At 36.0% G+C, this 24,888-nt stretch overlaps 1 protein-coding gene across 8 annotated transcripts in view; it reads left to right on the forward strand.

The window, feature by feature from the left end:
* Positions 1 to 24,888, forward strand: part of mllt10 (MLLT10 histone lysine methyltransferase DOT1L cofactor) — a 145,591-nt gene that overhangs the window by 42,268 nt on the left and 78,435 nt on the right. For 6 of the 8 annotated variants that reach the window (XM_016994300.2, XM_062984441.1, XM_062984444.1 and 3 more), the window contains 3 exons: positions 9,647 to 9,756; positions 18,162 to 18,265; positions 18,933 to 19,026. The exons of 1 other annotated variant lie outside the window; for it this stretch is intronic. In XM_016994300.2, coding sequence (XP_016849789.1) covers positions 9,647 to 9,756; positions 18,162 to 18,265; positions 18,933 to 19,026 — 308 coding nt within the window. The remainder of the gene's footprint in view (positions 1 to 9,646; positions 9,757 to 18,161; positions 18,266 to 18,932; positions 19,027 to 24,888) is intronic. One more of the 8 variants, XM_008112445.3, reaches the window with a different exon arrangement.

Genomic DNA, 24,888 nt, shown 5'->3' on the forward strand with positions numbered 1-24,888 from the left:
CGCTGTGAGCCCCAGCTCCTGCCAACCTAGCAGTTCGAAAACATGCAAATGTGAGTAGATCAATAGGTACCGCTCCGGCGGGAAAGTAACAGCGCTCCATGCAGTCATGCCGGCCACATGACCTTGGAGGTGTCTACGGACAACGCCAGCTATTCAGGTTAGAAATGGAGATGAGCACCAACCCCCAGAGTCGGTCACGACTGGACTTAACGTCAAGGGAAAACCTTTACCTTTAATGTTAATCTTGTTGTTGCCTAATAGTCCCATTAGCATCACATCTATATTCACTTGAAGTGATATTTTGAATAGTTTTTTCATTTTCTTTACTATTTTTTCCCCAAAAGGTTGTTACCTTTGAACATTTCAACCACATATGGGTGTACCATCCTTTATGTAATCCGCAGTGCCAACACATTGGGCTTATCCCTGTTACCACATATTAAAGTTGTTCTGGGGTTCTAGACCATTCTAATATGAATTTCCTTTCCAGTTCTTTGTATTTCTTCATTTTAATTTTCTTGATCCCCTTAATTAATCTTTCTATTATTTGACTTGTGAGTAGACCTTTTTTCTGCCATTTAGTTTGTATTATTCTTATATATTCATTATCCTTAATCATCAATTTATATATTGACCCTGCAAATCCTTTATCTGATTTCTGTGTTTTTCTAAATATTTCCTCCATCTTATCTTCTTCCTCTATTTTTCACCATATTTCCCCTGTTTAAGCTGATTGTATAAGCCTTGTAATTTTATCCAATTTCTATTTCCTACCTTTTTTATTATCTTGCCCATGGGAATTAACTGACCATTTAAATAATACATATCTTTAATTTTATAGTAGCCTTTACTCATCATTTCCTTCCACCAGTTAGAAACAAATTCCTTTTCATATAAGAGCTGTCTCTGTCACTTCATACAGTTAATTGCAACATGATCATACCTTTTCATCCCCTACCAATGTGCCTGGCACTAAATGATGCCAGACACATTGGGGAAGAAATGTCTGTATGGCTATCTGACTTCTTGTACAGTATGTAAAAAAACTTCAGAGAAATGCCTGGGGTCTGAAAATATTTGGTATTGCCAACCAAGTTAATGTTTTCATCTGTTGAAATCGACCTCCGTAATAAACAACAGACATAGAAAGTGGATATAATTAATCTAGAGCAGTGTTTTTCAAATCATCATCATCTAAATATTTTGCACTCCAACCTCTTGTCCATTGACTATGCTGACGGAGGTTGTAGTACAAAACTTCTGGAGAGTGCTATGTGGGGAGGGACTTCTGAAAAATATATTTTCTGGTGGACTGGATCTTCTAGGGAGGTAAGGATAGTGAGGTGTCTGGGGTAATGGAAGAAACATGGGGCAAATTCAGATGTCTGCTGGTGTGAAGTTCTATTGTTTTGTTTTGCCAGTGAAGAAATCTGTTTTCATTGCTACTGAATCTGCCAAATGTCATGTAGGCTTTTACATATTTCAGATAGCTGTTACAATCTGGCTTGATTAGTCTTTAGTGTGATGTTGTTGGTGAAATAATTTCTAATTCATATGAGGCCTTTGATGCAGTAATGTTCTTAGATTCCTAGAATCTGCCAGATATTTTTTTAATGATGTGTATATATTAAGTGCATATTATTATTATTATTATTATTATTATTATTATTATTATTATTATTATTATTATGTTGTATTAGCCTGGGAATATGGATGGAGTCATTTTGGCAGCATACTAGTTTGTCAACACATCAGATAGCTAACTTGCTTAAATCATCAGCCTCATGGTGTCAGCAGCCTGGAAGAGACATTATAAAAATATTAAATCATTTGCAAACATTTTTGGAAGTTGTTTCTTGATGATGTCTGCCTAAAATAAAATAAAATAAAAAACCTTCTCAGCTTAATGAGATGCAGTTTGTGTGGTATGCAGAGCAATTTTATTGGTAACAATGAAAGAAGAAACAAAATGAAAGCACTGAAATATTAAGAAAGCAATCTGAAAGATAAAGATGAACAACTCAGTGGGGAAAGGTTATTAGCAATATCTGTACAAAATGTATTTTTGTGATACATTTACAACTTCAGTAACAGTCTGTTCACTTTCAGTTACAATATTAAAATAATTTTGAGTTTCTATGCTCATATCTCCAGCAATTTATTTTGTTGTTCAATATTAGGAGTTTTCTCTCTTTAAGTCTACACAAACACAAGTTCCAGTTACTTTCTTGAGAGCTTCTGTTTTGATGTTTCTCTTGTATTACTGTCAAGTTACATATCTGCAATATTGCAATACCCTCCTCTCCTTCTGGAAGAGCCTAAAAACCTGGCTCTTCCAAAAGGCCTTTGATGATTAATCGTTGTGGGTTTGATTTATCTGCCCATTCTACAATAGCTCCATCGTTGATGCTTTGCCATCATTACATTGCACTTTATTGTCCATTTTAGCTGTGAAACTACCTCTTCCCATTTTGGAATATTCTGCACTTTGGCCTAGATCTGTGTATTAGTCTCCTGTTTTTAACATTTTATGCTGTATGTTGATTTTTATGACTGTTTTATTGATGCTGATGTTTTATTGTTGGGATATTTGTTTTATTGTTTTGTTGTTGTTATTATATTGTTGTATCGGGCAAGGTCCCATGTAAGCCGCCCCAAGTCCCTTCGGGGAGATGGGGCAGGGTATAAAAATAAAGTTGTTGTTGTTGTTGTTGTTATTATTATTATTATTATTATTATTATTATTATTATTATCATTGGCTTCTGTTATTTTGGATGCTATCTAAATTACCTGAAAAAAAAAGAGATTCTAGATCATTCTCCACCTTTAACCTAGTATCTTTTGATAACTGATTGTAGTTGAGAGACTGGGTAATTGATAAAGCACTGTGTAAAGTTTGTGTTTGTGTTTAGAACTCTGCAACTATTGAGAATGGAATGATAAACTTGTTTTCAGTTTGTTTGGAAGCCTACGTGCAGTGCACGTAGCAAAACATTTTAGTTGAGTGTATTAAAAGCAGCAGTAAGGTTGAAATCCATTTCAACTGGATGATCTGGAATGCTGTCCTACAGCATTCTTTGTCAGCTTCATGACATGATTTCTGGAAGGCAGCTGCTTGGTTGAAAGCCAGCTAACAATGCAGTAGTTTAGTTATCATTTTAAGTGGTTATTGTGGGGATCTCCTAAGCTTGTAAGGAATGTCACATGACAGCTTTTGAGTCAGCATCTTTCTCTCTGGATTACTTCAAGGATTTGAAGAAAAGAAAAATGTAATGCATAAGTCAGTTACTTAAAATGTCTAATTACTGATATAACTAGATTTTCATATAAATGTCTTAATGTACAAGGGAAAGTTACTTGCTGCTTTTCAGATATTTTGGACTATGGCTTTTCATAACTTTGGATCATTAGTCCCTACTAGGTGGGAATAGTGGCAGTTGTAATGCATGACATGTTGCTCATAGGCCATATCTTCCCACTCCTGATTTAAATATTGCACTGTTAAAATATAGCACTAATTGACTTTTGGTCAAGTTTGGTAATATAATTCTCTAACAATTAGTAAAATGTTGATTTCTGGATAACTGATCAAGTGTGCATGTATTATAAAATCTCTTTTCTAATATTACATTAAAAGTAATTACAGGTGCACATGTAAGGTTGTAAGATCTTGGTAAATTAATCAGCATCAGCTAATCTGTATTTATGTAATCGGCTGCAAACTCTAGTTCTGTGTTTTATATAAATTATTCAGGAATAACCAAACAGGGCATAATGCTAGGTGAACTTGGCATCAGATTACAACCCTTAATTGGCAGATCAATTAACTAAACAACTACATGATTGGTGAGTTTGAGTGTTGTTAATCTCTTTAAAACTATCTGGATTATGCTGTGTTACATGGCCTTCTAAAAATACAGATAGAAAAGTTTGTTTCTTGTAACAATGAGGATATTCAGTATTGGGCTATTTTGTGCTTCCAAGTCTTGAAAAGTTGTATTAAAAATGAAGTTCATAGGAACTTTGTCATTCCCTAATAGAAACCCCCTCAACATTAATCTTTCTACATTCCCTCCCCAGTATTTTTCACCATGTCTTAAGTAACTCCTCTCTCTTGCTCTCTTCATTCTCTGTACAAGATCCCATACCAAAACATTCTTATTTTCCATCTGTGGGATAACATGAATGGAGCAAAGGCAAGACCATAGAATTCTCTCAAATCAAATAAAATTTGATTACCATCATCCTAGAAAGACAACCTTAAATTTCTCTGCTCTTCTGGCCTTATCAGGTATTATCATTGATATTCAAGACCAAATCACTTCAAGACTGATCCCACACATTTGAGTATTCAGGAATTTACTTCTGTAGACCTTTTGCGAAGAGCAGGACATGTGAGATATCAGATAGGATTGATGTTGCAGCTAATGTTAGTCTTATCTGGGTTTTTTTCTGCAAATAATCCTTTACCTGGGGTTTTTGATCCCAAAAGGCAGCATCTCACAATGTAATCTAATGGTCTGCTAGCAGGTCTGTTATTAGAGCACATGTATGAACTCATCCATATTCTGAATATACAGGCCTGTAAATTATTTATGGCTATGGTGGTAATGCATCTTGAGCAAATTGGAGTTAATAATCTAAATCTACATAGGGCTGTCCAATATTATAGTGAGTATACAAGAGGCATAAAATTGTGCTTCTTGGGCAAACACATATAACCAGCTAATACAGCATAGTTGCTGTAGGATGTAGAAACATTAATTTAAATGAGCACATTTATAAGGGCGGGATTGGGGACTTAAGCAATCTTGGTTGTTAAGAGAAGAGACAAGACAGAAAGAGGATTAAAAAAAGGACAGTGTTAATGTAAGAGATAAGGAACAGATGGAGGGAGTTCAATATACCTGGGATATACCCTCTGACATAAATTACCTTTACATGACATGTTTCACCTTCCTGGGAGAAGTGAAGAAACTTGTATTCCTGGTTGAAATAGTGCACAGAAGACAAAATGAACAAGGTATTTTAAACTGGACTGGAACTTTAAGGAAGAAAATAAGCTAATAAGGTTCTCTGGCTAGAATCATGAATTCTGAGATGTCTAAAAGAGAGTGATTTCCGATGGAAAGGTCTAGGTAGAGGGGTCTGCTAGGGCTGAAATTTTGGTTACTGATCTTCTAACTTGTATGCAGAATTAAGGAACATTTTCCAGTAATTCTGCTTTTTGCCTGGAAATTGAAAAACTGATCCTGCAAGCTATCAGATGCTTTACAAATGGTTCACACATGGTTCTGGCATAATGTGAACCCTACACATTATGAAAGATGTTTATTAACAGATGTAAATGTAGAGAATTGTCTACCTTTAATATCTTGGTCAATTGTGTAGGGTTTTTTTTAAAAAAAAGAAGAATGTTTTTACTGTAGGGATTTGATGTGGTTAGGTAGTTTGTTGAATAATTTTTGTGAGTTTTTTGTGGTTTTAGTGGAGGGGATTAAATCGGCTTTCTGTATGTTTAGAAAATTTGGTTAGGCCACTTGTGGCCCATAATTATGTGTGATGGCAAGGCCTTATGGGAGCTTGAATCCAGCAATATTTGGAAGGCACCAGCTGCTTATCTCCACTTTAGGAGCCTTACTCAGCCTTTTGGAAATTTAAGGCAAGGAATATGGTTTGCATTTTCTGGATCCCATTTCATTCCCACAACTGTATAAATATGTTTTATACCTGAGACCTTAAATTCACATTATATTGCATCTGTGAAATTTATTTATTTATTTATTTATTTACAGTATTTATATTCCGCCCTTCTCACCCCGAAGGGGACTGGGCGGAATACAATGCACACATATATGGCAAACATTCAATGCCATTATTAGACATACAACATATAGACAGACACAGATGCAATTTAACATTTTCCAGCTTCCAGCTTCATGAGCAGGGGTCCCCAAACTAAGGCCCGGGGGCCGAATGCGGCCCTCCAAGGTCATTTACCTGGCCCCCAACCTCAGTTTGATAATACATTTTATATCAGTTTTAATAATATAATATATTGTATATACATTTAATATTGATAAAAAATATTATAATGTTATACAATATAATACTAATAATAATACCATATAATAATATTAATTATATGTTATATATTACATATAGTATTACAGTATAGTGGTATAGTTCAATATAGTAATGTATAATGCTAATATTTTGCTATGCTAATAATATAATATATTGGATGTACATACAGCTGCTCTGAGTCCCCTTTGGGGTAAGAAGGGTGGGATATAAATGTAGTAAATAAATGTAGTAAGTAAATAAATAATTAATTTTAGACTTAGGCTCACCCAAATTCAGAAATGACTTGAAGGCACACAACAACAACAAACAACAATCCTAATTAACTTGGCTATCTCCTTGGCCAGTAGCAGGCCCATACATTCCATTGAAATCCTGATAGGTTTATGTTGGTTAAGACTGTTTTCATTTTTAAATATTGTATTGTTCTTTCGTTGTTGTTGTTGTTGTTGTTGTTGTTGTTGTTTTGCACTACAAATAAGACATGTGCAGTGTGCATAGGAATTTGTTCGTATTTTTTTTCAAATGATAATTCGGCCCCTCAACAGTCTGAAGGATTGTAGACCGGCCCTTTGCTTTAAAAGTTTGAGGACCCCTGTTCATGAGGATATGCTTGATTCCGACCACAGGGGGAGCTGCCGCTTCATCATCCACTTGTGACACCGAGTCCTTGATGGTAGTACATCCTCATTCCTTTCCGCATGCTGCTGGCAGTTTTATGGAGTCGTAAATTAGTTAAATTAGCCTCCCCGCATACCTAGAATTTTCTACTCAACAGACACAACTGTTTTTCAAGCTGCTTCGGTGGGCAGTGAGCTAGGGCTATTAACAGTCAGGAGCTCAATCCAACCCGGGCTTCGATCCCATGACCTCTCGGTCAGTAGTGATTTATTGCAGCTGGCTACCAACCAGCTGCGCTACAACACTGTAATAAATATAAATATATCTATAAATGGCTATAGATATAAATGGTTTTATATATATGAAAGCTCATGCTGAAGTAAAACCAGTTAGTCTTCACATTCCTGCCACAGTCCTTTCCTCCCCTCAACATTTTTATGGTGCAAAAGACTGACACAACTATATCTTTGAAATCAGGCCTAGAAGGTCTCATCCCACTCACACTCATAGCATAGAGTCAACATTTTGTGCTGCTGCTTAATATACAAAAAACAACTAATAAAATATCTCAAGTAGTCTGATACTCAATATACTTCTGTTGAACATCCTATTTTACTGTTCACCATCTTATAATGGGAAATATGAAACTGAAAGACATTTATTATGACAGTTTTGAGACGTTATTTCGAATGCTGCTGCAAATGTCCTTTCTGCCTGTACTTAAAATGCTTCCAGTTGCTGGGGCTATAGAATATTGTCTTTTGCTGCTGAATACAATTATAGGTTATATTGTGCTGAGCTCAATATGATGTCAAAATACATCTCTAAAGGACTTGGACAGAAAGGTAAAATGGAAGGAAGTGTCTGTTAAGAAAACAGGAAAAAGGGATTAGGAATGGCTAAATTAGTATGTGTGTGCTCATATGTGTGTATGTATATGTACAGGCAGTCTCCGAGTTACAGATATCCAACTTACACAGATAAGAATGAGTGGGCTGGGTGAGACAACAGGAAGTGAGAGAAAATATACCCCTCAGAAGGGAAATTCACTCCACTGAAGCTTTATCACCAATCCTTGTTTCCACAACAAGCCATTTTTTTTCAAAACCCAATTATCACAAGGAAAGTGAGGTGAAATCTACTGAACAGGGGCATAGACAGCAAAACAAATGTCACAGGAGTGTTAACCCTTCCCTATACTATTCAAAACACACACACACACACACATATATAGGGCTGAAGTTATATTTTTAAAAATGTATCTGTTCCAACTTCCATACAAATTCAACTTAACAAATCTACAGAATCTCTCTTGTGTGTAATTTGATGACTGTCTGTGTATGTCTTCAAGTTACCTGTTGACTTATGTTGACACTATGAATTTCATATGGTTTTCGTAGGCAAGGACTGTTCAGAGGTGGTTTTCCCAGTTCCTTCCTCTGAAATATAGCCTACAGCACCTGGTATTCATTTGTGGTCTCATAGTTGGGTTGCGCTAAATACCTTATATCTTTGCTTAGTGTTCCTTGCCTGTAGAAGTGTGGGCATTAGTTGGTTTCCTTTGGCCATGCTTTTGTGCATTTCATCTGGTAAAACTTGGATACTTTTGTATGGTCATTCCTGATTTATAATAACCCAAGTATAGAATTGAATATATGATGTATAGCTTACGAGGTACAGTGGGCAATTGACTCCATTCCTCTGCATTTTGTTCTGATCAAAATCATAGTCTATTCCATAAAGCTTGAATTCTGCTCACCTCTGTGAATAGGTAATAATAACCTGTTCTGTATGCTCTTGAGTTGTCCAGTGGGGCTGGGATTGGGACCTATTTTTTGTGAAAAACTGCAATTATGTTGGGAAATTAGTGTATCAAACGGCTTGAAAAATTTCCGTATAAACCTGTCAAGAACAGAATATGGACAGCTCTTGAATAGCAAAGTACATTTTCAAGCTGAGCTCTTTATAAAGTGAAAAAGTAGCAAGCATGATTAAATTGTTTTCTTGAGCAAGAATAAATTTGTGACTTTTTGGGAACTGCAGAGAACTTGAAATAAGGCAGTCTCTTATCTGGGTCAAGAATTCATGGAAATTGGAAAAAAATCAGAAAAATATTTGAAATATTTTCCAGAACTTTTGAAAGAGGACATATGTGTGTTTATGTGGGCTTATGTATGCACACACATATGTGTATTTGTTGTATGGAAACACACATACATAGAAAGTTTGCTTTGTGACCTACATATTAGTTTGGGCCATCTGTGACGAAAATATACAATGTAGTGTTATATTTACATGCAAGCCACATGAAGTAAAATTAATTATTTCTTTGGAAAGATCTGCATGAACAGAGGCTCTCAAAATAAATGGGCTATATGTTTTATTAATGTGATAGAATCAACACCTGTTTATGTACTGTATATCTTAACCTGCTGATTTTAGTGAGAAATTAGAAATATGTATGAACTCACAGGATTAATTTGCAAAACCATCATTCAATTTATCAGTTGTTTGCATATTGGAATTTCAGAACTTTGAAAGTACAGTACAACTCCCATATCCATAGAATTAGTATCCACAGTTTCATTTATTCACAAAATATGTATTCTGTAGGCATTTTGTAGATTTTCCAGCATGACTCTGTGGTGTCTTTGAGCCAGAAATCTTTCATTTCAACAAGGTGCACTGTTGTTCATGGTTTCATGTTACCATGCAAAGTCTGGGAATGTATCCCCCACAGATACGAGGGTTGTACTGTACGTGGCAGTTTTATCCTGTCTTTGCATGCTTTAATGTCCTATGGAGTATATTAATTCCTATATTATTTTTAAAAATTTAAATCACATGTAAGTCTTATGGAAATGTCTTTAATATAGTTGGAATTATTTTGTTTGCATTGTCACAAAGCATTAAGAATAAAATGCAATTAACTTTTTGTAGGTTGGGCTCATGTGGTTTGTGCTCTGTACATTCCCGAGGTGCAGTTTGCAAATGTTTCTACAATGGAACCTATCGTGTTGCAGTCTGTCCCTCATGATCGTTATAATAAGGTATAATTATGTTATGTTATTTTCTTTCTGTAAATTTATTATTTGACAACTATAAATATTTCAAATTCCATTTTAAAGGGAAAACACCATAGTTTGCTGTGTGAAAAAAACATAGTTTGTACTTTATTTCTTTAATTTTTATATGAAAATAAACTGTTAAATTATTCTGTAATAATGCTTTATTAAAATTCAAAGTATGAAGTAATCGTCAGTTAACATTTTATTGTGGTTAAACTGTTTCTCAGGTAACTAATACTGTACTATGGCATTTTCTATTCTATCAGTAATGACTTTATTTAACATAGAGAACTTTTGATAATTTTTAATAGGAAATAAAGACCTTTATTAAATGCCTGACAATAGAATTGGATCTTAACTTCTTGCCTTTACAGTTTTCCATAATTCTTCGTATGCATGTGTGTGTGTGTATATGCCTTTAAGTCATCTGGATTGTGGATTTTTAATCTGGATTGTGTGATTTTTAATTGATGTTTTACTGTTTATGTTTTTAATTGGTTTGGATTTTAATGCATTTGTTTATTTACCAATATGTATATGTATATGCGGCATTGAATTGTTGCCTTTGTAAAGCCGCTTGAGTCCACTTTGGGGTGAGAAGGGCGGGGTACAAGTGTGTTAAATAAATAAATAAATCTATTGTCTTATGTCAACCCCATATTTCCATTGGGTTTTCTTAGACTGGGATTACTCAGAGATGGTTTTAATAGTTCTTTCATCTGAAATATAGGTTATAGCATCTGGTAATCATTGGTGGTGTGCCAATCCAAGTACCAACCAATCCTGATCCTCCTTAGCTTCCAAGGTCAGATGAGATCTGATGCCTTTAGGACATATAGGTCCATTGAACATCATATGTACACTTTATTCATTTATCTGGCAGTACAACTACACTATAAAATTTAACACCACCTCAACTGTCATGGCTTAATGCTGTGGAATCCTGGGATTTGTAATTTGGTGAAGCACCAGAACTCTTTGGCAGGGAAAGCTAAAGATGTTGTAAAACTACAGTTCCTATGATTCCATAGCACTAAGCTATGACACTTAAAGTGGTGTCAAATTGCATTAATTCTACAGTGCAACTGCACTGTGTTTATAATTTCAGTTTGTGCTTCAGCTTATGCTTAAAGGGAGATCAAATAGGTGGATAAACATCGTAAAATCCCTGTTGGAGTGTGGACTGAACAAATCAAATATGACTTCCCTTTCTTGTCACTTCCCAGCAAAGTGATATTTGATCAAACATATTTTACATGAATCTGGTTCCCCTGAATATCGTTAATAATTTTTGCCTCTTTTTCAGACATAATTTCTAATGATTTTGCCAAAATTTACTATTTAGCTTTGTTTCAGTCTCTCTATTGTGCTCAACTTTGGTGACTTCTATTTTACATTTTACTGTGCTTCTTATTTAAAGAAAACCTGTTTGATCCTTATCCTGCCCATCATCTTTCTTCTGTTCAAGTGGAAAACACATTTGAAAAATGTTTATTCACACAAAGTAGTCCTCTTGAACTTAGCTATGTCACACGTTGACGTGTCAGTGCTATTTTATACAGTCACCTTAATACAGTGACTAGCATGGAGCCAGGATTCATTGTTCTATATTGATAGAAGGCAGTTATACCAACTGCTTAACACCATAAACAATAGACTGCTTAACTTTTTTTCCAGACCTGAAAATAACCCCATTACATACCCCATTCTAGCAGATGTACTAGAAGGTTAAATGTAAAATATTGGCAAAAAGCAATGTGAATTTTCTGTAGTAAACTTGTAAGAAAAGCCCTCCCTACTAATGTCAGATATAATTACAATTAAAAACAGGTTAATATCAGAATGCAGGTTAGGAAAAAGCAGGTATAATTCACTCTGGTAAGGAATCCCTGTTACTAGAGTGGATTTTGCAAGACCTTGAGAGATGGACTTTTTAAATAGTTTGATGTATTGGTTACAATTTAGAATGCTGAGGATAAATGTGAGAATTGGAATGATAATTAGCAATCTCTTTAGAACGTTGAAAAAGTTGGTTTAAATGAAACTGTTATTAAGGCTGATTTCACATACAACACTACACCATAGTTGAGCACTATTGGAAAAAGCTTCAGACTAGTGAGTTTTCCCTTTCCTCAGGGCTCAGCTATGATTCATTAATTAGTGAGAGCACATCAGTTAGCCCCGTCACATGATGTCTTGCCGTCCACTGTGCCCTCTGGCCATAGCCTCAGCCAAAGGGCTTTGAGAACCACAGCTTCTGGGAACAGGACAATTTATGTTGTGCCATACCTGTAGTGCTCAGCTTGATAAATGGGAAAGATGAAGCTATTGTTGTGTTGCAGGGTGTTTTTTTAGGGGAGCTGCTCCTAGTCAGTACTGCCATTAAACAAGCAGTATGGGGTAGCACAAATAAGGAGAGGAGACAGCATTGTGTTGCACACTTTGGGACATGTTGAAATACAACCCTGTATCGTGAGAATCCTATTTCAGAAATATTGCTGTTTATGTATGTCTTGGATGTAAAGATTATCCTCTGGAGATTACATGATAAGAATAAAATTGTCCTTTCTCCTGTGTAAAAATACTGGTGTGTTTTTCTTTATTAAAGGCTTCATCATTATCAGATTGGAAAGAACATTGTGAATCAATTGTATTAACAACATATTGCTCCTTCTTGTTTCATAGTGAGAGAGCCCTGGCAGAATTATAAATTCTGTCCATTAGGTAATCTTCAAAAAACCAGACCATTCAGAAATCCTTTGACATCTCACCTTGAGGTCAGCCTTCCGACTTCACTGGGAAGTGGTTACAGTCCTGCCTCACCCATGTCTGGGCCATCTTGCTCATACCTTGGGGTAAATAATAGATCAAGAGTTTGTGTTCAGCTAAGAAATTCCCATGATTCTGGAGGAATGTTAAAGTCCTCGAGATCTGCTAGCTGCTTATTTTACAATATCACATAAAAAGACAGCGAGTTCATTCAGGGAAGCTGCTGGGTGGAAGTGTGACTATACCAGAAGCACCCCTAACCTCTGTGTGGTGCAACATAACCTACAGATTCACAAAGCATGCCCCAGAGTCGAGAGGTCTTACATAGAAAAGGTGATTATATGGGCCCGGGCTGTGGCGCAGGCTGATGAGCAGCCAGCTGCAGCCAGCTGCAACAAATCACTCTGACCAAGAGGTCATGAGTCCGAGGCCAGCTCGGAGCCTGTGTTTGTCTCTGTCTTTGTTCTATGTTAAGGCATTGAATGCTTGCCTTATATGTGTAATGTGATCCGCCCTGAGTCCCCTTCGGGGTGAGAAGGGCGGAATATAAATACTGTAAATAAATAAATAAAATAAATTATATGAACGACATTTCCTGTTTCTCTGACTTGATGTGATATCAATTTCACTGTTGGCTCCCATGGTCTTATTAGGTTGATTCACTCTTGCATGATAAAATCATAAATAAGGATTTGGCTATGTAGGGCTTGATTATAGAATAATCAGGTAGCAGAAAGGAGGGAAGGTTATATGAGGGGAAGCCTGCAAATACCTCATGTGTCTTCTCTTGGTATTATAAATTCTCACCCATCCCAGTTGCAATCACAGTTGGGAGATGATTATACTCTTCCTTCTGACACAATCACTTAAGCATACACTAGAGTAATGTGGCTAGTCATTCCTGTTCTGAGGGACTTTTTGCTGGTATTTGGAGAATGCATTGGAAAACATTTAACAGGGCAAAATGGAGTATGGTATGTCCTATTGGAGTGCAACAGCATTTAATACTGGAGATGGGAGATATTAATTGGCAAGTGTTCCAAGCCTTCACTTTGCCTACAGTGTTCAGATGCAGATGTTTTAAATGAAATCAGCCTTATCAGGAGATTAAGATGGAATTGTTAGCCATTAAAAGCCATGTAAGTTTAGATACTTTTTAAAAACTTGCTTGTTTCATTGGGGACATTTTTTTCAGATGATTGCAATGCTTTACAGCTGATTAGTCAGTCAACTAAACATTGGAGCTGTCCAATATACACGAACAACATTATTAACCGTTTATTTCCATAAAAGACAGTTTGGAGTTGTGATTGATAGCTGAGTGAAATGGGAAAGGCAAAATCCAAGGGATTATTAAGAAAGGTATTAGAAATAAAATAGCCACTATTGAATGCTTTTATGGAAATCAGTGGCATATCTACATTTTGCAAACCAGTTATAATTGTAATTGTCTGATTGAAAACATATATTGTAGAGTTACCTAATATTCATTCCTGATCTCAAGAGGTTGGAGCCCTTTGGTTGTGTTGTCATGAAAGATAACAGAAAGATACAAAGAAAAAGCATGAGCATAATTTTGTTGAGAGTCAGAATCAAACCAGCAACCAGAGACAACATATAGGGAAAATCTCACTTTTGAGAATGTGAGTGAGGAAAGAAGAGACAGAAAAACAAGCAGAGGCAATGGGAACAACGCAACAGATCTGACTTGATGGTAGAAAAGAAGCTAGATAAGGCAATCTATATTATTGTGGCACAGAAATTCAGTGACAAGTTTGCCAGGTCCACAGGTTTACATATTCTGGTACTTTTACCAAAAATAAAAGTGGGGGTGGAGATGGCCATCACATGGCCTGCATGCAACCCCCCAAGACACCTTTAGAATCCCTGCCACCGAAATTTAATAGCAGACTACTGAAAGCAATTACAAGCAGGAAATGTTTTATTTGAATTTGTTTTTGCGGTTAGCTATTGAAATTTATTACCAAATGAGGAAAATCCAATTTAAACAGCCATTTCCTGTTTTTATGGTCTTTTCCAGTTTACTACCAAAATTTGGGGTGATTCCCAGATGCTTGTGTCACAAGGTCCTGAGGTAGTATGTGAGAGATCCATGAGGGGTGAAATTGGCCCCTGTATCTGCTGAAGTGGTCCATTATTTAAGAGTTTGTTAGAAAGGAAATTATTGCTGGGTACAATATTTTTCATCAGTCTGGTGGAAAACCTAATGAAACATTGTTCAACTATTAAAGCAGGGAGGGGAACCTATGACATGCCACATGTTGGATTACAGCTCCCACAATACCTGAGCAATTGATAATGCTGAGTTTGCCTAATAGGAGTTGATGTTAAATAACATGTATAAGACTGTATGTTCTCTCATATATTTATATTAGAGTTACAGACAGTAGTGTTGTGCTTTTGTATGCAATTGCTGTTTGTTTTGTGTAGTTTCATTCGTGTCATCTCATTTTCATAATTGGTTCCCGCTAACGAAAACGGGTCGGCTATACAACACAAATTTTCATCTGGCTAAGGAAAAACACAATTTTTTTTGTGCCATTGGCGGCAATGGGAGGGCTTCTGAGGCTCACCCCCCCTTGGTTTTTGGGCTAGAGGGGTGAAAATTGGCACACACAAAGGGCATTTCGATCCCTTTTAACCCACAAACTTTTAAAATGTTTGTATCTTCCCAAGAGTGTTGTTGTTGTTGTTGTTGTTATTAACACCCATTTCCACACATCAGATGTAATGCAGAGGCATTCCTCTCCCAGTCTCAGCTTAGATTCCCAGAGTAGCTATCATATATATCTACTTATTGTTATGAGGCAGAAATGAAAGGAAAACGAAAGCAAGCACGATAACTGTGCAGCTTTCATTTTCATGTCACCTCTCGTTTCCTACGAAAATGTCATTCATTTTGTGTAGACGAATGGTTGAAATGAAATGATAGCATAAAGAAAACGAAGGAAAAAAAATGTGCACATTTCTAGCAGACAATCTCTTTCTGAGTTGACCTAAAAGTCAGGTCTAGGGTGGATTACTCAAGAGAGTAATCTTTGCATAAGAAAATCCCATGAAATTCAAAGAGGTAGCCATATGTTGACAGGCTAGTTTAACACACACACACACACACACACACACACACACACACACACACACAGTGTAATACAGCAGCGAGAATTATGCAACTCTTCAGATGTTGGACTGCAACTCACAGCATTCCCAGTCTTTAGCCATTTCCCCCCTTTTCTGTGGATTTTTGAGATTTAATTCAGAGTAATTATGAAATAAGGAGCCCCGGTGGCGAAGTGCGTTAAAGCACTGAGCTGGAGACCGAAAGGTCCCAGGTTCAATCCCTGGGAGCAGCGTGAGCGGCCGCTGTTAGCTCCAGCTCCTGCCAACCTAGCAGTTTGAAAACATGCCAATGTGAGTAGATCAATAGGTAGCACTCCGGCGGGAAGGTAACGGCGCTCCATGCAGTCATGCCGGCCACATGACCTTGGAGGTTTCTACGGACAACGCCGGCTCTTCGGCTTAGAAATGGAGATGAGCACCAACCCCCAGAGTCAGACATGACTGGACTTAACGTCAGGGAAAACCTTTTACCTAATTATGAAATGGACATGGGTCTTAACCATTTGTAGATATAAAATTGCTAATACATTGAAAGTTTGCATATTCTGTGTGCCTAATGTAACTGGGTATAATTAACAAATTATTCAATGTTGCCTATTGTATTTTGGAATAGCCAACAGAGTTTGGTTTAAATACTAACAGGTTTTGATGGTCACAAGCTTTGTTCATATAACACATTTTGTCATAAGAATAAATTATTTTTTTAGCAAGTAAGAAGAAAAATGTGTTATATGCATGAAGTATTGGGCAATTGTGACTTGTGGCTGTATGAGCCCCGAACTCCATTTGTAGAATATTTAAAGCATCTTGGCAGTCCCTCTGATTTCCTGTTATTTGGCCCATTTTTTAAATCAGTTTTCTTCCCAGAGCCGCTCAAAATGCATTAAAACTACTGCCACATACAGAGCTTTGGCTTCCACCCAAATTCCATTTTTTTTTTCAACCAAAGATAAGCTAACTAATGGGAACCTGAAATTATTCCAGCTATGGTGCAATATGTGGTGAAATTCATGGTGTGTGTGTGTGTGTGTGTGTGTGTGTGAAAGAGAATCTCTCTCTACACCGCCCCATTGCCTACTATGGTATGGAGTATTATCTCACTTGGCACATTACAATTTGTTAAACTGCCACAAAACAATTTGTTGTTTTTAGTTTTGAAGATGGTACAAGTCCTCTTGATTGTTCACCTGTAAATATGGGGTAAGATAGGACAGATTTTCTTTTTGTAAAATACATTTTTATTCAAGCTCTTTCAAATCAACAATGACATAGACATGGACATATAATAAATCAAAATGCAAGATTGAGAGCAGGGTTGAAAATGTGAAAAAGAAAGGAAAGAGAGATAGAGAGAGAGAGAAACCAAAAAAAAAAAAAAAAAGAAAAAGAAAGAAAAAGAGAAACCAAAAGAAATAACATGATGAAAAATGAACCTTAACGTCACCATGCAATAGATGGAAGTTGGTTTTAGTGTTATATCTTTTAGATAGGACAGATTGAGTATGACTTGGTAATAGTTTTTGCATATTCTCTTAGGGTCTGTGGTATAGTGACTATGCTATATACCACCACTCAAAGTGGTGGTTCTTAGACCAGTGCTAGCACCTGACAAGCTTTCATGAAAGAAATTAATGATTTTAGTCAATGGTGACAGATATGGTACCGGTCCCTGGAATATTGTGGGAAAATGACATCAGATCAGTTATAGTTAGCCTGAGAAATACTGCTATAGTTTATGCCAGAGGCAAAAAGATGATTGAGACAATATTATTTTTCTAGAATATTTTCAGAGAAGTACTGTCTTAGACAAAAGTTTTTATGGAATGGTATTAAATGTTAATTTTACATATTTTGAACTTGATTTGTCTATGCTTTCTCATTAAAATAAGTATGTTATATGTTATTGGGCCATTGGAGCTCTTTGGTATTACCACATCATTTAATTTAATTACAATTACTAGTTAATACTGTATTAATGATACATAATCTGAAGAAATGTAAAATAAAAATTATTCCACTGCTTTTCTTAGTGCTTGTGTTACTTACGTTGGTTAGTGTCACATGTTGCTTATCATGCAGTAACATTTTCATATGTTTTACTTTACTCAGCTGTAATAGGAGTCTCAGAAATTTCATTCTAATAATTCATTGCTTAGGAGGTCTCCTTGCTAGAATGAACATTTCTTAGATAGTATGATTTTGGCGAAGAGACTCAAAATAAAATATGAAGATAAAATGGGATATAATGCAACATGTCGTATGAGCAATGGGGATAGTGAACCATGTTGGACATTCCACAGAACATACAGTCTGAGAATAATGGAGTGTAGTTTAAATTAATATGTTTGAGAACATATCCACTTGTGTCAAATTTTGCCAGAATTTGAGGTTTTCTGTCTTTGTATAAAGGGCATTGCTAATTTTCAGTTTTAGTTCACTTAAGAGAATGTATTTTTACTCTGTCTTATTTCCCCCAACAGACATGTTATATATGTGATGAACAAGGCAGAGAAAGTAAAGCAGCCACTGGTGCTTGCATGACTTGCAATAAGCATGGGTGTCGTCAAGCTTTCCATGTAACATGGTATGTAAAAAAAATCCAATCTTTTTTGGCCTACCAAGCTTAGATGTTGTGGCTCTTAATAATTTGTGCCATTCTTAAAATATTCCTAGCCCTTAATATCCACTGGGGTTTGGTTCCAGGATTCTCTGTGGATACAAAATTAATGGATGCTCAAGCCCTATTATATATAATGGTGTATTAAAATGGCATCCCTTATATAAGCTAGGATAATCATTTTGGATTTTTTTTGTTTGGGGGAAATATTTTTGACCTTGTAGTTTTTTTAATACATGGATAAGAAGGTCCAATTTTATTTTATCATTTTACTAGGGCTGTTTGAACAACTGATAGTGTTAGACTATCAGAAGGGTTTGATTTCCTCTCCCGCCAGAAAACTGGCCACTAGGCAACTTTCAGTTATTTTAATATATTTTATTGCGTAAAGTTTAAAAAGTGTACTAGATCCTCAGCTGACGTTTGCGTGCTATTTTGGATAGTAATAATGTGACCTTCCAAATGGTGCTAAGCTGCAACTTCTAACGTTCTTCATCATGAACTATACTAGCAGGTGATTGCCCTCCAAGAACATCCGAAAAGCTGCACATAATAATATGTTTTAGAAATGTTCTTAACTAGTTATATTTGCTATCTTTAGTAAACAGCTCTGTCCTACCTTTTGCCCCCACAGTGCACAGTTTGCAGGACTTCTTTGTGAAGAAGAAGGTAATGGTGCAGATAATGTCCAGTATTGTGGTTACTGTAAATACCATTTCAGTAAGCTGGTAAGAATTTGTTAAATTCAATGTTTCAAATTATGTATTTTAATAACATGTAAACTTGATATTAGGGTATTACTGACAAAATTTTAGTCTTATGCTTTTTCAGTGGGAGTAAATATTCAAATGTAAGAATTTTTGAATTGTTTCAAATACCGCAGTTTATAAAATTGCACATTGGTTTACTAACTAAGCTTTGCTTATATTAAACACTGGCTAACTTAATCTTGTGGATGTTTGAAATATGGGAACAAATATCCTGTGTGTGTTTGGTGAATTACGGTATTGCAAAATTATCCTTATATCTGCTGGGAGACTAGCTCTGCTAAGTAAAAGCTCTCCAGCAAATTTCTGATGTACCTTGCGGATAATTTCCTCTTTCAAAAGATGTAGGAAAGTACAAGGGATCAGCAATTGTGAACTTTATCCTAATAAATAGGGAATCATAGCATTTGGTACTTTTGGACAGAGTGACCATGTATTGTTAGAATTCATGATTGTGGGACAGGTTAAATAAGAGTATAATTAAGCATATACCTTGAATTTAGGAAAGCTGATTTTATCAAGCTCAGGGAAATACTGGGTAGAATCCCTAGGCTACAGATGCTAAAGGAAAAAGAGACCTAGGTTTCATGGAGGAGGAACTGCTAAAAGCACAATCAGGAGTAATTCCATGGAAGAAGAAAAATGGGAAAAATCTGCCTGCACCGTAAACTCAAACAGGAAGTGAAAGGGAAAAGGAGCATGTATAAAGGATGGGAGGAAGGACAAATCACACAAATTAAGAGAGCACGCGTAGCTCAAGCTTTCAGAAATAATGTTAATCAAAACGTAAAGCTCAAAATGAGCTGAGACTGGCTAGGTGAACAAGAAGCAACAAAAGAAGTCCACCCCATGTTAGAAACAAGAAAGTGACAAAGAATCAAAATGTGAAGGAAAGGATATCTGAAACTGAAAAGCAAAATTAGCATTTGCAAGGCTTGCTAAACAAGGCAGGCTGGTTTCCCCTTTTTATGAAGTACAACTGAGCTATTTGCTGAAAACTCCACTGGAAACAATTCACATTGTTGCTAACAGATTCATATTAATGTCTAAAACAGCCACTAGGTAGAGTTCAGAAACATTTTATTGCCAAATAGTTTGTGACCTCCACATTCAGCAATAGTGACCCCACATGGGGTTGTAAACCACAGTTTTAAAAGCCTTGTCTTAGAGCGGTATGTTTGGAATAAGAAAACTTCCTTCTCTGGAAGTTTTCAATAAGAGGATGGACAGTTAGTTTCTGCGGATGGTCTCTAGCAGGAGATTCTGCTTTGAGCAAAATTTTGGACCTGATGGCTTATAAGGCCCCTCCCAACTCTATGATTCTACGATTTTCCAGGTTTATACCATACTGAATTTAGTTTTTCGGATAACGGGTCAAATTCTGGCATTCTATCCCCATAGGGTTTTTCAGATAGCTATGCCAACTATACTTTGGTAGCTTCCGAACTTTGGTATATGTGTTAGATTGAAATGTTTCCCCTAAGCCTTAGCGCCTGGCTTTAGGAGATTTAATATGCTTCATTGGTTCCATACCTTTGCGTTCCTCTCCACCACTGGAATGGATCCCACTAGCAGTTTGAAACTGAAATTTGCCTTCTGGCTTAGAAGCTCCTTTGGATGATGAAAAAGCCCTATAAAATTCCCCAAAGTGTTCAAATTACAAAATGTATGGATATAAGATACATTTATTTATTTCTTTTGCTGTGTACTATATAAAGAGAGTATAGGTTTCCCGTGCCCCAGCAACTCAAGATTCAACTCATCTCCCTGCCTCCAAAAAGTAGCCAGTGCCTCTAGGAAGTTCATGAGCAGAATATGATGGTAGTAGTCAAACTTCTTGATTTTGGAACCCATTGTCAAATAAATATATACTGCTTGGAACATAAAAATTACCTTCTAATTATCATGGGCTAATAACACTATTGTATTTCTTCCTGCTTTAGTTGTTTTTATGTAATCAAATTATACAGCTTTCTCATAAAGTTATTTGTTTGGCTTTCTTTATTTACATTTGGGAGAATGTTACCATATCGTTTCTCTTATTCTCCTCCCATTTTTAAAAGATGTACAGTTAGTCTTGCCTGCTATAATATTCTTAACCTTAACTGTGTTGACATCCTTTTGGATGTATTTGGATTTTACTCATCTATAGTATACCTCTTATATTGCTTGCTGTTGAAAATGTTTATAATAATTTCAAAACTTCTTGAAGGGATTTTACTCCCTGAACTGTACATATTTAAATTTATTTTAACTAAACATCGCAGTTTGGTTCCTGGATTTTTTTCTCACAATTATATATTACTCTTAGAATTTCTGGTTAGATTTTCATAACCAATATGTTTAGTGAGCAAGGTTGCATTGTATTTGTTGCTTCTGAGAAGATGAACATTGGTTTCATCTTATATCAGATTATGTCCACATTAAAGGATTAAATGAAATGATGTATTTCTTTTGAGTTCAATGACCAATTCACAGTCATATAAGTACAATTGTTTATTGGATTAAAAAACTCTTTTAAAATTTATTTTGCATTTTTAATTTTTGCATTCTTCAGTATGTTGCAGTTGTAGTTACAGTACAAATGAGATATTAATGAAACATAAACTAGTAGAATAAAGTTTTAGTCTTTGTTTGCTAAGATAGTAATCATGCATCATATTATTTTCTTGGAATTTCTACCCGTAACAATTTTCTTAAAGATCTTAACTGTTTGCCTATTCAGATCTTTTCTTAAAGATCTGAATTGGCAGATTCATTGCGAACTTAGAATTGGGCAAAGCCCCAAGAAGTGATTACTGTGTTTCCCCAAAAATAAGACAGTGTCTTATATTAATTTTGCTCCCAAAGATGTGTTAGGTCTTATTTTCAGGGGATGTCTTATTTTTCCATGAAGAAGAATTCACATTTATTATTGAACAAAAAAAATGAACATTTATTATATACTGTACAGTAGTTGTCATCACAAACCAGCATAACCAGACAAACTGTGAATCCTATCAAGAATTTCTTGTTACTACCAATATTTTCATGTACAACACTCTATGATACATACATTTATCGATCTTGCATGCTCTGGTGTTCTGTTTGTTGGGCATGCTTCCAAACAAAAACTTTGCTTGGTCTTACTTTCGGGGGAGGCCTTATATTTAGCAATTCAGCAAAACCACTACTTGGTCTTATTTTCTGGGGATGTCTTATTTTAGGGGAAACAGGGTATATGCCCCCTGAACTGCTGAAATCAAACTTTTGAGTGGTGGACACCAGTCCTAGTAGTCTTGTTCACATACGTTAATCAGTTTGCTTGTTTACCACCTGACTGGGGGCTTGCAATAATTATTCCCATTTATAAAAAGGCAATAGATCAGATCCTGCCAACTACAGACTAGTTAACCTTCTAAGCATAATCAGCAAATTGTATACTTTTTTCGTGTCAGGAGCAACCGGAGTTGCTTCTGGAGTGAGAGAATTGGCCGTCTGCAAGGATGTCGCCCAGGGGACGCCCGGATGTTTTTGATGTTTTTACCATCCTTGTGGGAGGCTTCTCTCATGTCCCCGCATGGAGCTGGAGCTGATAGAGGGAGCTCATCCACACTCTCCCCAGGTGGGATTCGAACCTGGCAGCTTTCAGGTCAGCAACCCAACCTTCAAGTCACTTAGTCCACTACGCCATCTGGGGGCTCCAATTGTATACTAATAATCTCCTAGACAAACTATTAGGCTAGTTGGACAAAGAAAACTTCTTAGAAGAGGAACAAGCCTGATTTAGGATTGGATGTTCAATTGTTGATCAGGGCCTAATATTGCAACATTTAATAGAAAAACATTCCTCTCCCTCCCAGGGAGCGCTTTACACAGTCTTTATAGATTTTAAGTCTGCATTTGACTCAATCTCAAGAGCAAACTAGAGATCACCAACATAGATAGGTGCCTGCTGGTTCTCATTTGCAGCCTTTATGAAAAAACACACACATGCAAGTGAGATGTAACCATGAAGATCATCTGACTAGACCAATATCCTCACGGGAGTAAAGCAAGGTTGTGTTCTTGCACCCACTTGGTTTAATATTTATATTAACTCACTGGTGAATTCACTCTCAGAAATAACCCCCCCCCCCCCCCCCAATTGGTTAGGAGAGCAATATCGATTTTACTTTATGCAGATGATGCATAAAATGTTAGAGATAGCTTCTAAAATGTACTGTAATACTAAACAGCTGGCAATTAATTATGACAAATCAAAAGTACTAGTCTTTACCCAGAAAAGATGCACACAGCACTGGCAAATTAATGGGCACCCAATAGAACAAGTCAAATTCTATAAATATCTGGGAGTCATTTTCCAGTCTACTAATTCTTGGAAAGCTGAAGTGTCCTATACTATAGCAAATGCATGGCTGAGTTACAACTTACTTATGTCATTTTTTATGGTAAAGGAACCCAGCATGTACCTTCAGTACAAGATTTTAATGCTAAGTTTTTACCAAATGTTATATGGAGCAGAACTGTGTGCATTTTTAAGTGTCAAGACTTCAGAAGCCATCCAGACAATTTTCTAAGACTCATCCTTAGCTTCCCAAGCTGTGTGCCTAATGTAATTTTACTTCTAGAGACTGGTTAAATCTCTTGTTGGTGCAAGATGCTATCACAGTCTTAGAAGATTTTAATATTTATTTCAGTATTTAACATTTTCATCTTAGCATATAAATGTTTAATACCATTTTAACTATCATACTCAATACTGGGTTTTAACTGTGCTTTTGACAATGTTTCTTAATGCCTTAATAATCTTAATAATATGTTCCTGTTCCGGCGTTTTTTGGTGCTGGTCATCAACTGTATATATGTGTGTGTGTATAATGTTTATATACATGTACATACACACACATGTATGAGAGACAAAGTGTTCACTTCTTTACTGCCCCCAAATCATTTTAAAAAACTATGTAAGAGAAAAACTTTAGGTTCAATAGCATATCATTATAATTTCTGGTCTAAGTTTATGTTCCTCAGTTATTTTGATGTGAACTAATGTGTTTTGTCTGCTTGGTTTTACTGAGAACTAGTGAAGACAAAATGATTTCTCTGTTTTACTGATGTTGAATCTGTCTTTGAGCAGGGGGGTTGCCTGCTCATCAGGCTGGCATAACTAAATATGTTCTTTTTAGTTCAGGTATTGTTAGCATTATAGATCTTGCTGTTCCGTTTGTCAAAAACAACATGAACAAGAAGTTCATTTTGTTACTACGATATATTCTGAATAAACTGTCATTTTTATATATAAAATATTATAATTTAAAAATAAATAAAGTTACATAGAATGCATTTTATGTTTCTTAAGTAACAAAGTTACAGTGGAGAGATCTGCGATTGGAAGAAAGATTGCTATCCCTGTTTAGACCTTCTTTCTCCAGAATTCATTTCTGTTCTAGCTTAATGGTCTCTTTGTTGCAATCTTTCCTGATTGGTGTTCTACTTTGTTAGCCAGGATCTCCCCACTTCCTTTACTCTTCTTGACAGATTCTGTCACTCACCTGAACGTCATTCCTTGCCCATAGGCATCTTTGTGTCTTCACTGATATTGAGCTTCTACTAGAGACTAGATTATAGTGTTTTGTTCTGTTTGCCTCTTTTTTTGCATTAGTATTTTCTTTTAGCAAAAGGGTTGTAAATATTTCAGGCAACTATAGTTAGGACCTCCTTTGCTCACAGATGAAGTAGCTGGGTAGCTCTGTCACTAGAATTTTATCATTTTGTTGCTTTAATTTTTTTCACAGCGATGAACAGAGATCTCTTTTATGTTCCCATTGGTATATTATTACC

This window comes from Anolis carolinensis, chromosome 6, assembly GCF_035594765.1.
Source record: "Anolis carolinensis isolate JA03-04 chromosome 6, rAnoCar3.1.pri, whole genome shotgun sequence".
Taxonomy (NCBI): Eukaryota; Metazoa; Chordata; class Lepidosauria; order Squamata; family Dactyloidae; genus Anolis; species Anolis carolinensis.